The sequence below is a fragment of the Zonotrichia albicollis genome, chromosome Z (genome assembly GCF_047830755.1).
Source record: "Zonotrichia albicollis isolate bZonAlb1 chromosome Z, bZonAlb1.hap1, whole genome shotgun sequence".
NCBI classification, from domain to species: Eukaryota; Metazoa; Chordata; class Aves; order Passeriformes; family Passerellidae; genus Zonotrichia; species Zonotrichia albicollis.
The window spans coordinates 30,308,146-30,325,140 of NC_133860.1; the positions used below are offsets into that span (position 1 = coordinate 30,308,146).

The following is a 16,995-nucleotide window of genomic DNA, read 5'->3' on the forward strand; positions in this document are numbered from 1 at the left end:
TATGGGGTAGACTACTGTAAAGACTTATAATGTAGGGGCTTGTCTATATGATGTGAACCAGGAGGGACCCGTGCTTACAGGTTTTACTTTGGATAACCGCGCATAAGATTATTTTTTTTATAGTAATACTACATATTAGTCATGCTTTTGCATGGAAATGGCTTTCTGTTTATCTCAAATGTCTGTTCAATTTTTCTCTATATTGAGGGATTTTCTCATTTGGCAGGTGGGGAGGGTATTGTTTTGAGGCTTTTTAGTATAAACTTGGAGGTGTCAGCCTTTTACACATTGCACTATAGAAGGATTCCAGAGAAATATTGATGAAACTTTCACTCAAAAGCACATTTTGCTTTCCATTGTTTAGTGATCTGTCTGTATATTAAAATTATACACATAACAGATAGAAAATTCTGGGGGTACAAAAAGATTCTTGATGCTCTTTTTTCAGCTAGTGCTAACTCAGTAGAGGAAAATTATCTTCTAAAATGTTACTTTTTTCTTTTCAGGCTAGGGCAGTGTGACCCTAGGCATTCAGTTTGCATGTACACAGTAGTTGTTTAAACGTTATTTGAGGGGTTTTGCAGTCTGATTTTCTCCCCACTATGTTTTAAGAGCTTGATGCTGTGAAATCTGGTCATCTTTTTGAAGTCCCACCCACTAGAAACCAGATTATTGTGAATTATTCAAATAATGTGAGCATTATTGGACTTTTTAAATATCTGACTTTTTAAAATGCCTTCAAAAGCTGACTTGAATTCTTGGGAAGAAGTAACTTTCCATGCTGAATTTATGTTATTTTTCTTTAACAGAGAAATGCTGCTAGTTAAGAACTCTTTTGGATGCTGCTGCTGTGCCAAAATATCATGGCAACGAAAATGTGCTTAGGAATTCAGAACATATTATGCTACTTTTTAAAATCAGTGTGCCATCTTCATGAGATTTAGACATTCTCCTTTCAGAGGGAAATGAAATGTTGTTTTCTTAATTTCACCAGCTTATAAATTACTGTGCTGTAATTCATTTTCTAAAGTGGTAGTAGGAGGAGTTGTTGTTGTTGTTGTTGTTGTGGTAGTGAGATACTACTCATCCTCTTAGTGGTTCAGAGATTACTTCCAGGGCAGCTGATTTTCACCAGGAATGTGCATTAAGAGTGAGTTGATCAGTCACCTTGACCTCTCTTTGCCTTTTGAGTGTGTGTTCACATTAATGTCAAGGTTGGCAGGGTGCTGTGGCTTGGCAGGCCTCGGCGGTGCGGGGCCGGGGCCCGGTGCAGTTTGAGTGAGCGGCCCAGGTGCTGCACTCGGCGCCGCCGGGCACACAGCCCTGCTGGTGGCCTTCCCTCAGGGACAGCAGGACCAGGACACCAGCCTGGATTTTGTCATAGTGCCCTCCTACCGCAGGTGACCTTTGCTGTTCCAGAGCTCAACTCTTGTCTGTTTCTCCTGTTTCCATGAAGGTGCTGGGATGGCTGGAGAGGGTTGTGATCTGCAGTCGAGCTGAGGGAGGCGTGAAGCGTTGTCCATCCCCTGCTGACATTTGAGGTAGGGTGATAATTTTTATCTTACCTGCGAGTGACTTTATTACCAGTGTTGGCTAAGCAGATTGATCAGTAGTGTTCTTTAATACCCCAAAATAATCCACACAGATCCTAGGATTCATTCCTGCAGGAGGTGATACTTAGAATGTGCATTATACAAAATTCTGATTGGGATCTAATTGTCCTATTTTAATACCCAAAACAATCTAAATATATGAATTAGGGCTGTCAGATTCAGTCCTGATTAAACTGATGACTTCAAGCCCTTCTGTCAATCTCTAGTAGCCAGCATTTGAGACAGAGGGCTGGGTGACTCTGTGAAGTGGTTAAAAGCCATTTTTCCTTGTGAAAAGGAAAAAATCAAAAAGAGAAAAATTATTACACTGCATTTTAACAAGCCATTTCCCACATAGAGTGCTATTTAGGATACTAATTAGCTGAATTTAAATGCACACTATTGAAACAAATAGAGAAAAAAATCTTTATTTTATGAATGAGGGAGAATGTGAAAATGCCTATAAGAACACTGTAGGTAACAAATCATGGTTTAAATAACACTTAAAAATGTCATTGAATTTGAATATACATTAATTAATGTCTAATTCATTGGTTCTCTCCTGTATTGCTGAAAGTCTAATCAGAATACAGTGGTGTAAATTTGAATTGGACATCACAGAAATATCTAGTGTATAAGGCATTCAGACCCATGGTTGCTCATGGCGTGAAGCTGAAAAGCTGTAATCTGGTGTTAAATTGCTGCATGAGACTTTACAGCTGCTATCTGTGTCTACTGTAGCAGTTTTATGAGACTTGAACTGGCTATTCCTGTCTAAGTGTACATAGTTGTACTGTCATTAAATAGAAGAGAAATTATAGATATTTCTGGCTTCAGTTTCTATAACAGTAGATAAAACTTGCTATCCTATGTCTATGTTTTTTATATTTCTGAAACCAGATGGAATAGCCCTAGATTTATTCATGCACCTTGGATCTCTGCTTGGGATATTTGCCTATATGAATTTCACCAAGGAAATGAGAAGGTCAGAACAGTGAACAGTTACTTGTAAAAATGCTTGTAAAGTATGCATAAATTAGTCATTAGCGATGTTCTTAACCAAAGCCTTCTTTGTTGTGGTTACCATGCTTTTTCATACAGAGTTCAGCACACCTGGAAAACAGTTTTTGAATGACTTCTGTTATTTTATAGCTGAAACATGGCCAAACATCCATACAGAAAACTGCTTCTGGGCTCTGTTTTCTTGGCTTCCTGTGCCCAGGGAGTGATTTGATCCATAGTTAAACTGCCCATTCCTGATTCCTCTGTGAGCTGCCTAGAACTAGAAGGACACAGCTTAGATGCGGGGTCTGGCTTTGCTTCTGAGCTCCACCACAAACTCATTCGGGTTCTGTCACCTTCTGTAACTTTGTTGTGTTTCAGTTTCCTGTTTGTAAATGAAGGCTAATACTTATGAACTTTCAGAAGGAACCAAAAGATCCCAATCCTTAGGAAGTGCTATTTGCACAGTGCTTATCATCTTTGATGTGATGTTGATGTGGTGTTACCAGGGGAGAATTTAAACCTTTTGCATTTATGTGTGACTGATTTTTATTCTTTCAAGTATATGAATTTAGTCACCAGTTAATGAGTGTGATTACTGAAGAAAAACTTGTATGCAACAAATGAACTAAAAATAAGGACGGATTTATGCATCAGGGCAATTCAAAACTCTGTCTGCTGTGATATTCCACAGTTTTAATAATGTTGGGGAAAATATATGCTATGAGGAAGTGATTTATTGAATATTGCTGTACAATTTGTGTTGAACCTGAGAGCAGTCAGTCTCATCACACTTATGTGAACATGGCTTCTGTTACACGGTTGGTGTGATTGGTGTCATGCATATTTTACCAGATAGTATCATTGCTAATGATAATTAAAAAAAAAAAAGATAAAATGTTTTTATGTATATACATTTTTATTTTACATTTTTTAAAAGTTTCTCTTAAGATGAAAGTCTTTGGTCTCTCCAATAATACAGCTTCCTGTGATATAAAATTAATTCAGTACAAGAACTACAAAAAAGGAACAGTCCTGCTCTTTCCCTTCCATGCTGACACTTTCCACATGGCATGTGAGTGAGACTGCCATTCAGAGCCGAGGGGTGAGTGATGTGAGGGTGTTTAGTGGTGGCTGATTAAAGGGAGAGAGCCAGTTCCTAAGCCTTTTGCTGACAGGCCTCTGGGCAAGCAGTCTTGCTTCCTGCTTTAGTATAAAAATGCATACTAGGTCAAGGCTCCTAGTCAGACTTCAGAGGAGTTGGGTGATGTGCTAGAGGAGAAGAGCCCCCAGCAGGGCTTTACAAAACTCCCTCCAATGTCCTGCCCTTTAGTCTGCTCCTTTTTTTGAATGATATATCTGAGATCTATCTTGGTATGGGATTTATATTTGTGAATAGACAGCACAGAGTGGGTTTGTGCCTGAGAAACACTTAGAGTGGTTGTGGGTGAAGCCCCAGGCTCTGTGAATTTTATCTGTAAATATCTATTTCCTCATGGTCCCATGCAAATAACAGTGACAGCAGTGGAAAATGTGGGTGCATTTCCCGTTTTTAATGAACAGTTGAATGTGCTCCAAAGTTTCACTTTTTTAATGAGTTGGTATTGTGATGGAGTTCCTGCAGAGAAGGAAGTCATAAAATCCGTGAAGGCAGCGGTGCTGTCGCTTGGCCAGCCAGCCAGCTTTACACGGGGCAGCTCTGTTGTTTGTAGCACCTGTTTGTTGCATAGTATCCCATTTTGATCAGTCCAAACTTGATGTGCTTTATGTGTGATGTCTAAAATCAAATGTTGTAATGCTGAGCTATGATTGCTTTGGTCTCTGACATTTGAAAAGTGGTATATGTGGTATAATAGGCTTACATCCACTACACTGATGTTACTGCAGCTAAAGAGCACAGTTAATTTCTGTTGTTTGTGAAAGAGCTATACACTTATTAAGATGGCTTTTCTGGTTGCTTGAGTGTTTCAGATGAGCTTTTCTTTCCTCTTAATTGCAATTCTTTCCATCTTAATGCAAACTGTCAGTTTGGTTGGTTTGTTTGGTTTTGGTTTTGGGATTTTTTTTAATCCACTACAACTTTATTTTGTGTTGGTGAGATGGCTGGCCATGTATCCACAAGACTGTAATATTCTGTGGTATATAAGGGGGGTGTTGTAATCCATGCTTTACTCTGCTGCTAGGCTGAGGTTTAAATGCAGGCAGGTCTAAATGTTCCTCTTCCCAGTGTGTCCCTTTCTCTGTCTTTTAAATGGATAATGCTACTGATTTCTGCTGCTGGCTACTTCTGGATTTGCTGATGGGAAATACTATCTGGCATAGTATTAAAATTAAAATACCTCTTTAGAAATTGGTCTGTCAAATTATCTTTAAAATTAATATGGTTGTTTCTGTGGCTTATTTTACAGACACTTCTTAATTTCTCCATTGGTGAAGTTTTCTTACGGGAAATGATGGGCATTGGAACAAAGCTCTGTCAGTTTCCAATGTGCATTTTTAATCACAGCCTGGAATTTCTCTTTATGTCTTAACAGGTAATGAGCTGTTAAGAGAAAGCCATCATTGTAGTGCTATGATAGCTGCAGGTGCCCACGCAGATTTACCAGGAGGTAAACTCTCTGAACCAGTAACTGTTCAGTAGATCGTTAACTCTAGAGATTACCAGGCATGTCTGCTTGGACTATGCACCTTAAAAAGCAGGCTGGCTTCATCACTCAATGAGCAATCCAAACTTGTCTCCCCTTCCTTAATAATCAGTCATATTTCAAAGCTGTTCTGGATCCCATATTACATACCCTTCTACCTCTCCAGAGCAGGAAAAAAGGCTTTCCATGAGCCATCCCGTACTTCCTGCTCATCAGATCTAACCCATGCTCATCTGCCTCACAGGATGGAATCTCACCCTCTCATATGTAAAAACTCAGGATATAAATATATAAATATATAAATATATAAATATATATATATATATATATATATATATATATATATACAGAGAGAGAGAGAGAGAGAGAGACAGGATGTAAATAATGAGCTGAGTGCTTGTCAAAGTACACCTTCAGGTTTCATCAAAACACCAATATGACTGTGTGCATGTGTGTAAGTATGTGCAAGCACATGACACAAACCAGACCCCACTTCTGCTGCTTCCTTGGGAAGAATTCTTTTAGGGCCTGTGATAACTGAAACAGCTAAAATAATGACATTGTATGTTGCAAAACGTGGATTGGAAGTTCCTTGAAGGCCATGAAAAATCAAGCTGTGTACACAGTTTGTGCACTTTCAGTAAACTCTGTCAGCAAAAAAGCTAGTCAGGCTCCCTATATTTGGAAATACTAGACACTCTAGCCTTGGAAAAATCTCCAATTAAAAATTAGCAGCATTCCTCCTACAGCTCTTGGCCTAAAAGGTGTCATCAACAGCCGTATCATAAAAATGCGTATCGAAAGTGATTGTTTCAGTATAAAGGTTTTACAGATCCTGTTTGGATGGTATCTAAAAATGCTCATATGTTTTTAAGCCACTTTGGTAAATGTGGACATAGTCTGTCTCTGTATGTGTGATGCTTCATCAAAACATACTTTAAATTTAAAAGCTGGGTATTTTGTATCCCAGGTCTTACCAGCACAGGTGGAGACAGAAGTTAACAGACTTTTAAAGAATTTTATGAAAGGTCTGAACAGAGATCATCTTTTCTTTCCAAGCTAGTTCTTACCTCATGAAAACTTGTTTTGGCAGCACAGCATTAAAAAATACTGAATGATCTTCTCCACTTGCTCGTTTCATTCAGCACTTATTTCAACTTTTTGCTGATTTTCACAATTAAGGATCTAGCTCCAAATCTCTCTATGTGTTGATATGAAGTAGTTTAAGCAGTTGTTGAATGCAGTAGCCTACTTTTTGGTAGGTGCCCACCACTTCTATATTCAGGTTTGTGTGGACTTAAAGTGCCAAATCAGCAGCAAATAGGGGAGGGAACAATCTTGGTATGATCCCAGAGAGGGCACATGGAAAGCCAGTCATACTGTTTGTTATTAAAACAGAACTTCTTAAACATTTTTAAATTTTGCTTGCAGTTATTGGGAAAAACAGTTGCATTGAATAGGTGTGCTTGTATGTTAAATCTGAATCACTTTAACTGAAATTTAAAGTTGGCTTCAGTCTGCATATTACAGACTCAAAATATATGAATATACGTCACATCTTAAACTTGCATGAGCTGCAAGACATACAAAAGTGCAGTAAATCAAAATGCAGTGATTACTGTTAAACCTTCTGTCAGGAAGATTCTTTTCCTGCAGACCAACTGATAGTAAGTATGTGAGTGCTTGGAGTCCTGAGTGGTCATGCAGAAATGCACTCAGAAATGCTTTGTCTGTCATTCACTAGCTTTTCACTTACAGTGCTATTTAAGTTAATGACTTCCTAAATGCCATACAGGCTCTGTTATGTAGTCTTTAATCTGATTAGGAGCACACTAATAATTTAGCATGTGATTAAACCATATAATTAATTTGTCCCATGGTAATGATCTGTTAAGTAATTCCGTTAGTTTAGGCTAAATATCAGGCCTTGAACTTAAATTTTACAACTTCTTGAGGATTTTTTTTCCTAGTAGAATTTTTTTTTTTTTAAATAAGTACTATTTAAAATAAAAAGCCTGCTAGCTCTGATTTCCTGAAATTGCTCTTTGAGCAAAAATGACTGGTTATTACCAAACTGTTCCAAAATAATGAAACTCTTAGTGATCTCGAGTGAAATAGAATTGGATTACAGCCAAACATTTTTGAACAAAGCATTCTCAATTTCTTCCAATCACCTTGAACTCAAACCTGCCTTGCAGACTTCAAAGAGCAATATAAGGAAATCAGAGGGAGCAGGGTTTTCATGTTATAGAAGAGCTCCAAGAGATCAGATGTGGATTTATTTATGATATGTGCTGAAACCTAACTGAATATATTTGCCCAAGTACCAGGTAGTATTTTTTTAATTTGAGCAGTAATGCAGATACTGGCTTTCTCCTGGCACACAGCAGAAACGTTGCAGAGATTGTCCTGACTGAACGGTGGAACTGACCTGCTGTGTAATGATCCAAAAGCACATATAAAATGGTAATTTGTTATCAAGCATAAAATAATCTTGTCTGTTTTCCCTCATGTTCCAGCCTGAACTCACAGCGGTGTCACACAGGTTGCTTTGCACCATGTTTCTTGTGCTTCATTATTTTTCCCTAATTTCTGTGAGGTGCTAAGCTCTCTCACCATGCCAGGAGAATTACTTAGCCATGTTCTCATGTTAGATGTATAATCTTGCCTGCTTAAAATCAGATGTTTTTTACTGCTTTGCTGGATTGGGTCCACACTGCTGTAGTCCTGATGGGATTTGAACTTCAATGCCAGCAAGGCAATGAAGAGCTTTTGCTTTGTGGTTTGGGATTTTTTTACAGAGCTGGAAATACCGTTTAATCTCTTTATGTAAGGTGTGAATAATTATCTCAGTGAAAGGCTATTGATTAAAATCACTTTTTTTTTTAGTACAGATTACTAGGGGTGTAATAGATACAGACTTAGATATTTCTCTTTGCTTTCTTAACATGATATTGGACATTAAATTGGATGCATTGTATTTCTTCAAACAGACTGGAATATACATTTGCTTCTAGCACTTTTCTTTGCAATTCATTGTACAAATAACAAAGCAAAGAGCAGAATTTTGTCTTTTGGATGACTTCTATGTAATAATAACTAAATAAATACTAATAATACTAATAATAACTAAATAACTAATAATAACTAAAAAAAAACCCCAAAAAACCAAAAAAAACCCCACCAAACCGAGAAGCTTTGGAAGAATTAGTACTTATAGTTGAGAAAGTGTTTTTAGCCTGAAAAATTTACCATTCTCACAAATAGGCCTGAATCTTCCTTAATGATACAATTATATGTAAAGCTGAGTATCTGCTCAGGAATTCCCATCTGCATGTTATGCAGCTAAACGTTTGCACTTTCATCTGAAATGCATTTATTTCACTGCTTTGATCGGTTTGAGGGGCTGAAAGGCAAACAGAGCAATTGAGTCTTTTCCAAGTTCAATTTTTTCTATCTATGTAGTAGACAGTAACTTAAGACTATAACTGCAATCCTCTTTTTAGGAACTGTTTTCTGATGGAGAGATCTACTAGTCTAAGAGCTGAGATCCTCCTTCTGTGTACCTAGTCCATTAGGTTACTGCTGTCAAAGTACAGCACATTTTATTGTAAGTAAAGAAGTGATACTTCATTTACCACAGCCATCCTTAGAGTTATTAGCCAAGCTTTTGGAGAATGACTTTAAAGAGCTTTCAGTACAACCCCAGAGAAATGTCCAAATGTGGATTCACTGAAGGACTCCTTAACCATATCAAAGAACTGATAATTATTTGGCCTGTTACAAGTTTAAATCAAAGTAATTAATAGACACATTGATCCATAGAAAAAAGAAGCCCACTAAAAGCATTAGAGGTGTCTCTTACAGTAGAGAGAGAAATAAACTGTGTGTTGAAATTAAAATTTAATATACTTCTCTATTCCAAAATCATAAGTTTGTATAGGGAAAAATATTTTTTAAATTCAAAGTGAGAAATTAATTCAGTAGATTCTATTTGCAATTTTAACATTTTAACACTTGAAATCACTATAAATTATTTAGCTGACATAAAGACCTAATTAATAGAGTTGCTTCTGTTCCATAGATTTAGTTTGTATTTATAGTGTACTTTTTTATAGTCCTCAAATTTGCATAAAAACATGTATAGTAAGTGCAACTTTATGTTTCTTTTTTTGTTAAGATTTTGACTTTTTTTTAAGTGAAATGTACCATTTATGAGGTTTTTGTTTGGTTGGTTTTTTAATTTGGAATACGTAACTTCTGCTTCTGTGGTATCATTCGTTGATCTTTTTGTATCCAGGATAACAGTATGCAATAGGTGAGTGGTGTGTTCCTCATATCAGCTGAGACAATTTGTTATCTCTGTTTCTTACTGTGGCTGAGTATAGAGCCCTGATGAGGGCTGTGTAAAAGCAGGCACTCGTCCAAGGGCTGCTGATGACTTAATCAAGCCGTAACATCAGCAAGCAAGGGAAGAAGGCTTTAAGTCCATTGCAGTTTTAGACTGTGTTGATCGGAAGGGCTAAAACTAATTTCAGTTGCAGCATGACTCCATCCTGTTGGCACTCAGGGGAATGAGGGTATGCAGGCAAAGTGATTTCAGCTATGCACTATCAGCCAAAGTGATGGGAATGTTTTTAGGCAAGCACAGAAAGATTACCTCTTGGTGTCACTGGTCATGCCCTGAAATAACTTTTAAGAAATGTTCACACTCTGAATAACAAAGGCCTTTCACCCAGAAAAATTCTGCATAGGTACATGCATACATATTTGGTAGTTGCAATAAAGAAGATTCAGATCTGGGGAGCCTGGAGTTATGTTCCCTTCTCAACACTTGTTCTTATTTGGTGGTGGATCTGCTGGTGTATATTCTCATGCATGGCATACTCTTGTGCTATTGCCTCTTTCTGATCTAATGGAATGATGAAACAGCAGTGTATGGAAAACTCTTCAGATTAATCTTCACTCAGTAATTTCATGGTTTGGTTTGCAGCAGAGAGGCTGCTTTTTGCTCTGTGCTGGCTGCACAGATGCTGCTGTTGCAAGCAGTGCTAAACGGGAGGGGGTTACTGGGGAGAAACCAGTAAATTCATATTTGGAGTACCCTGAATTAATGGTCATGGCAAAAACAGAAGTGCCATAATAGGTACAGTTCAATGTCCCTGTCCCCCTTTTTCCTTCTGGTTCTTTCAGGTTCAAAAACTATATAAAGGTCAAGATCGCAGTTCAAGCAAGTTTTTCTTATAAGCAGGTCTCCTTCTGGTTTACTTTGAGTGTTAACATTTTTACCTGACCAGAGCAGATGGAACCAACTCAGTGTGCTGTGACTAAACTGTTTCTTTTCTCAGGGAGCTTCTTAGCCCAGTTTCGCTTGTTTATGCTGACTCTGTTCATATCCCACTGGAGAGATGTTGTGTTTAAATTCACTTGTGATTGACCTTACTCCAACATTGCTATAGAAAAGGGCCAAGATATTTTTTTTATCCTTTTTATAACTCCTGGCTCTCTTTCTGTACTGAAGTAATTAGCCTGAGCTGACCTCTAGCCAAATGTTTCTGTGGTCAAGTTTCAGCTGGCTTGAGGACAGTCAGCTGCTGTAATTTTTTTTTTCCTGATTTTAACTCTGTTCATTCTTGCAGGCTGCTGGAGTTGGGTAAGACATAGAATATAATTCTTTAGAATAGTATATTAGTATTTCAGAATACTTTAGAATAGTATATAGTATTTCAGAAACTTTAAGGTTTGGGGTTTTTTTCTTTTGAATAAGAGGCACTTTATTAGTGCCATTTGTCTTTCATAGGCACATAGGGTAGGTGTTGGGAGGTAAATACTACTGGATTGTAAAAGGTCAGTTTTGTCCTAATGCCTGCAGAGAAGCTGTCTCTTGCTTGGTTAGCAGAGAAGCGTCTGGACAGTGCTGCTCCTATTGACAGCAAGCTCTCAAGAATGCTTAGAGCAAGGGCAGTGGGTCATTATGGAACAGATCTTCAAGAACTTTCTGCAAGGCAGTAATTGTCTGATGGTGACGCAAGTGGTAACTCAGAGGACCCTTCTCTCAGAATTTTTATTCTGTACCACCAAAAGTGGTATTGTGATGGGGCAGTTCCTGCTTTCCACCAGATTTTCTCCCATGAGCCTGGAGCCATGGCAATGTAGCTCTCACTTCATCTCAAATACTGCTAGAAGTGGCTGTCATAACTGCAGCCCAGCCGAGCTTATGTTGTTTGTGCTAGATGCAGAGGTCACGTCCCTGCTGCTTCACACCCGTGCAGAGCTCCATTTGCCTGGGTGAGGCCTTGAGTACAAGCCCTATCCCAAGGGCTCTGAGTTGCAGCTCCAAGGAGATAGAACAACTTGGCCTTTTACAGAGGCTCTTGCACAAAGGGTGGAGCATCATGCATCCATATTTTCAGAGCAGTTACTGTTTTGAGCTCAGTCCTGTCCATATTGGGTATGTTCAGAGTGTACCAGTTGGATATTATTCACTGACACAACTTGTCTGAATGGATAACTCAGTGGGATATCCCATGTGGTTTTAGGCAAAGCCAAGACAGTGTTTTGTCTTGCTGAGATTCTGGAATTTGTGAGAGTCCACTGAAGAAATTTAATTTGTTTCTATACTGTGTTTTACTAACAGAAGGGCAAGGGATGAAGCAGCAATTTTGTTCATTTCTGATGTTTAGGAGCACAAGTTAATCCTGTGCCCTGTTTCAGAGTGGTGGTTGTTTTTGTCAAGGTCTGTGCCTGAGCAGGGCATTTCTCAATAATTGTAGAATTGCTCTTAAACAAGTAATAGCTACTGCTGGAGGGTGGCTGTGCCCTCCCCTCCACTTGACTGCTCACTCCCATGCCTGTAATGCCCCAGCTCTGCTCATGGGCTGTGTCTTTGGGGAGTCCTGATAAAACAGGTCTGCAAACAGGTTCATTACAATAATGGTTTATGGATTAATTTTGACTAGAACAATCTCCTGATGGAGTTCACTGTGTTGCAGGTATGTAAACAAGCACTGCAGGAGGGAACAGCAGTACTGGAAGAGGATAACAAGGCCTTACTGAAGTGCAGTGTGTTTGTTGACATCTGCAATGTGTTTCCAGGCCTCCTGGGTTAGTGCTTCAGCTTCTAAACCTTCCAGACTCTTCTTGGAAGGAGACTGAAATGGCTACCAGTCAGGTGTCCAGGGATGGAGGGGATAGTCATGCTGTGACAGCTGCATGTGGGGACCAACCCTGGTCCTACCAGAGTTGTTTGGTGTGGTTATGAAAAGTGAAACAGTGTTGAAAAGTGAATGGTGGATTCTGATCACATTTGTTCTCACAGGAGGACTCCTGTGAGGATTTGGCCTTCTCTTGTGGCTGTTACTAGGCAGGAAGAAGTAGAAAGACTTGGAGAAAAAGTAGTCGGAAGATCAGCAGAGGCTGATGGATGTGGGAGAACAGGAAAGTGGGAATAGGAAGGCAGCATGTCATGCCTGGGTACTGGGAAAGGAGAGTTGTAATAAAGTGACGTTGTTCTCAGGCCTGTGAAAGAGGAAGTCAAACTTTAGGGAGAAAGCGGAAGAGCAGAGTGGGAGAAGAGACTGATGGGTATACGTTGTGTAATAGGAGAAGAATTGACAAACACAGAGGCACATTTTTGTAGTAGATTTATTAATAACAGATAGTAAGAATCCTGTAAACAAGAGTACAGATGAAGCAGGAGGACCAATTGAGCTACCTGAAAATTTAGCTGATCTCAGATGAGCCTTGTACTGTGGCAGTGTAGCTCCTCTACTGAGATTTAGGAGGAACTGTTGGCCTATGGTTTGCTTTATTAGCTTTGTCCCAGCTCTGTGCATTCCAACAGCTGCAGTTGTCACTTCTCCTGGTCCTGCTCCCCAAGTTGTCTCACTCCTACACTGCCCCAAATCCTCACTAAAGCACTTCTCTTTCGTCCTTTCTTCCTCTCTTCCTTTCCTCTTTTCCTCCTTTCTTCCCCCCTCCTCCATCCATCCCTCCCTCCGTGCCCCCCTTTGGTGTGACCCATGTCTGCCTGGCCAGAAAAAAGTCCTGCAGGTGCTTGGGCAGTCCAAAGAGCTCCTATAGCTCTTCTCTTGGTGTAGTATTCCCATGCCCACTCAAGCTGGCCCAAGCTTGTCTGAGTGGTGCTGCTGGGCATCCTTGTCCTGATGTGTGTGAGGTGGGGAGCATTTCCTGGCTTACCTTTGCAGGTCTGGCTTAGGTTCTGCTAGTCTAGAGCAGTTGGAGTAAATGCCAGCTCATGGAGATGGTAATAGTTCTGGGTTTTTTCTGTACTGTGATTCCATCTGCTCTCTTAGTGTAAGAAAATTGAGGGAATTACATTTTAAATTCAGCATTACTATAGTTTTACATACTCTACATTCTTGTGTTTTATGGTCTTTAACCTTATTCAAACTTTGATAACTGTGCTAAGCAACTGACTAGTTTTTGACACCCAGATTTGATAGCATTGTTACTTGATAACTAACACCTACGTCGAGATTGTTACTCATTAGTTGGCTTTGGACACTTGTCCTTTAATCTCCTATTAGAAAGGAGATTAGAAAGAAATAAATAAAGAAGAAAGAAATAAAATCTCTAAATGAAAACATCCAGTGTAGAATCAATCTGTCATACCAATTTACAGTCAGATGTGGAAGTGGAGCTATTCTGTCTCTGCTGCCTCTCTGAGAGAGGTGTTAGTGTATGGTGCTGGTTTGATGCCACAGAGCAAAAAAACTGCTGCCTGACTTGTTTAAACATCCATGCTCATTTTAGCATGTATGTTGTAGCTTTAGTTTTGAAGGTCTCTGGTAATCTCCATGGCTATAAATGGTCAGGTTATAATCCATGGTATGGATGTTTTCCCCATGGTACAGATGTTTTCCCCATAGTTCCTATGGACACCTCAGGAGGTTTTTGGGAGCAAGATGCCATCTTGTGCAGGTGTCTGCACAATCTGCAAGTCCAGCACAGAGCAGCTGCTGCCCTTCACCATTGTTACCAGATGCTGGTGATAATGGCAAGAGCAAAGTAGAGCCTCAAAACAGGATTGTGTGATGGGGTTCTACGATGTGTGTACGTATGTGGCACAAGTGAATTAAGGAAAACAAGGAGCGTGCTTTTTTGGGGGAAGTTGTAAAGCCTTGCTGGTTTATGCTGGGTTTATGTTTGCATTCTTGGAAGTTTTAAAGTCATTTGCAGATGTAGTCTATCAATTGACAATACTTATTTTTCCTCCCTCTGTATTTAATGGACTAGAAACGCATAAGCTACTTCTCTTGTAAATACAGTATTTACTATCTGTTCCAGACTGCAAGATGATGTATTGTTTTATGAGGCAATGAACAATAAACTAAATGTACTTCTGGTTTAAATACAATCAAAAATTTAATAAAACTAGATAATAGCTTAAATGTCGTATCAGATTAGTGATATTTTTGCTTGTAAAGAAACTCTCTTATTGTCTTTTCGTATTACAGAGTTAGGAGTATGGATCTTCGGCATCTGCTGTTTACTTTGGCACTGATCTGTGCAAATGACTCACTTTCTGCAGGTGATGGTAAGTTTTATGAAGCCTTTCCATGCCTTTATGTGTGTAGATGTATAAATATGTAGCTTTATTTAAATCATATTTTTATATTGAATTTTCAATGATTGTGCAACTTTCTTGATTGCAGTAACCCAGGTACCTAATGTGACAAACGCATCAGTTAATCTTTTTGTAAACATAGTGGGTGAGGTTGGGACACGTTGCGAAATGAAGGTGAATTTCAAAGACAGTTTTTGATGTGTAAGCAAGATGAAATTGAAAGAATGACGGAATTGTATGGGATTAGTTCGGTTTTTTTCCCTAACAAGTCTTCTAGCATATTAATATTTTAAGTTCAGTATATTAATATCTTAAGTGTAGGACTTAGTATAAGTATAGGACTAAGTATTTGGACATACAGGATAAGCATTTGAAGACTGTATGCTTTGAATCTCAGGCTAGTAGGAACAAGTTTCATAAGAAATAAACTTAGTAATTCTTGGGTGGAGATTATGGGATTTCAAAAGAACATGTACCCTTAACCAGCCAGCTGGTACTGGTGTTTAACTCATTTAACAAAACGCACGAACTTCAATGGGACTTGCATGTTGTGTCAGATTGATCTGCTTATGCTTGCTATGATCTAATTAACTAAAGAAGTGCAGCTCAACCTGGTCAGCTCTGTGCTGTTCTGGTTTTCAGAACAGACAGCAGTAACAGTTTTCCATAATAATTAATTTTATGCAGACATGTCACTGCTTCTTGCAAAGCTACAGAGCAGCTGCTGCTCTGTAAACAGGCGCCCCTCCTGACTTAGCAGAGCAAGTCAGAAAAGGCAGTTTGTCAGGAAATTTTATTAAAGTGGGATGAAAACAGCGTCCACAGCTAACTCTAAATAAAGTGATATAATTTTCAGTGAAATTTTCTGACATCTCAATTTTTTTTTTTCTTTAGGTCCATACTTTAGTTTTACTGACTGCAAATTAAACATCTATAGACTTGCAAGCCATGTAACATCAGCCTTTCTAGTGCTAGTTTTAAAGTATGGTAGTAAGCCTAAAGGCGATGACATAGTTGCCTGTAGTCATAAATGGCTCACATTTTAAAGGTATAGCCATAGCTCTTTATATTGATACAGTTCTGTATTTTCTTGGAGTTGCATACTTTGAATTTCTAGGTGTCTTGTATACATTGAAGCACTGGAGAGGCATATGAGGTGTTACTTGGATGTTAATGGAGACCTTAAGCTAAAACAGGAAATAATTAAAACTCAGGTGATCAGTTCTCAGACAATTCTTCTATAAAGTTCATTCTGTTTATTAACAAACAGGTTTGGATACAGAAAATACAAGTGTCTGTTTATTTACTTCTATGCATGTGGCTCAAATGCTTGTCCTCTGTGCTAAAGAGAATCTGTAAGGCTGCTAGTTAAGACTTTTTCTTTAACATTTACCAAGCATATACACATGCACCAGCTCCTGTTCATTGCGACCACAGAAAGGTCAGTAGAACAAAAATTAGTGTGTCCTGACTTCATCCTTTCCCCCGCTATGTCTGCATTTTACAGTAGACTCATTCAACAGTCAAAAATAATCCCCAGGGCAGTCTACTGGACCAACTGATTTCTCTCTTGAGTTTTAAGAGCACATGAGGGTTATATGATCCTTGGCAGATGAGCTATGGTCCAGATGTCTTAAGTGCAGTAAAAATCATTGTTATAAATAAAACTTGACCATAGCATCATCTTTGTGTGACTTTGTCAATGTTGATGAAATAGTAATTTCTAAGTGATTACCTTCAGAACCAAAAAATTAAGAATATTTTGGTTGTTTCTGTGCTTAAATACAAGACACAGTACTAAATATTTATGTTCTGATTTGTTGTGCTAATAAAGATTGTGTGTGTGAAGGGAATTGCTTTTTTTAAGTGATTGCCATTGATTTAATTGCTTCTAATTCTTTGGGCACGTGCACAGTGAGAATGTCAGAGAAGGAAGTATAAATTGAGCAGCAGTATTTGAGATAACAGTATGAAAGAATATCCATTTGCTGTTCTTTTGTGATTTAGGACAGAGTATTAGACAAAATCTGTTTATTACATGTTTGAGTTTTTTTCTCCCATGTGAATATGCTCACATCTACCAAAGTTCTCATGAGGATCCAGCCCCACTCAGGTCGTGAATCCTGACAATCTTACAGTGCTCTGCCCAGCACAGTCTTGCTGAGAC

General features: G+C 38.7%; 1 protein-coding gene across 13 annotated transcripts in view; it reads left to right on the forward strand.

Annotated features, from left to right (window-relative positions):
* The window catches only part of GHR (growth hormone receptor), a 157,468-nt gene that overhangs the window by 79,752 nt on the left and 60,721 nt on the right, over positions 1 to 16,995 (forward strand). For 5 of the 13 annotated variants that reach the window (XM_074533192.1, XM_074533194.1, XM_074533193.1 and 2 more), the window contains 3 exons: positions 1,457 to 1,541; positions 2,493 to 2,577; positions 14,719 to 14,798. In XM_074533192.1, the coding sequence (XP_074389293.1) occupies positions 2,516 to 2,577; positions 14,719 to 14,798 (142 nt within the window). In that variant the 5' untranslated portion in view covers positions 1,457 to 1,541; positions 2,493 to 2,515. Of the gene's footprint in view, positions 1 to 1,456; positions 1,542 to 2,492; positions 2,578 to 5,002; positions 5,129 to 14,718; positions 14,799 to 16,995 lie in introns of those variants that run through there. The other 8 variants (XM_074533195.1, XM_074533191.1, XM_074533190.1 and 5 more) reach the window with 3 other exon arrangements.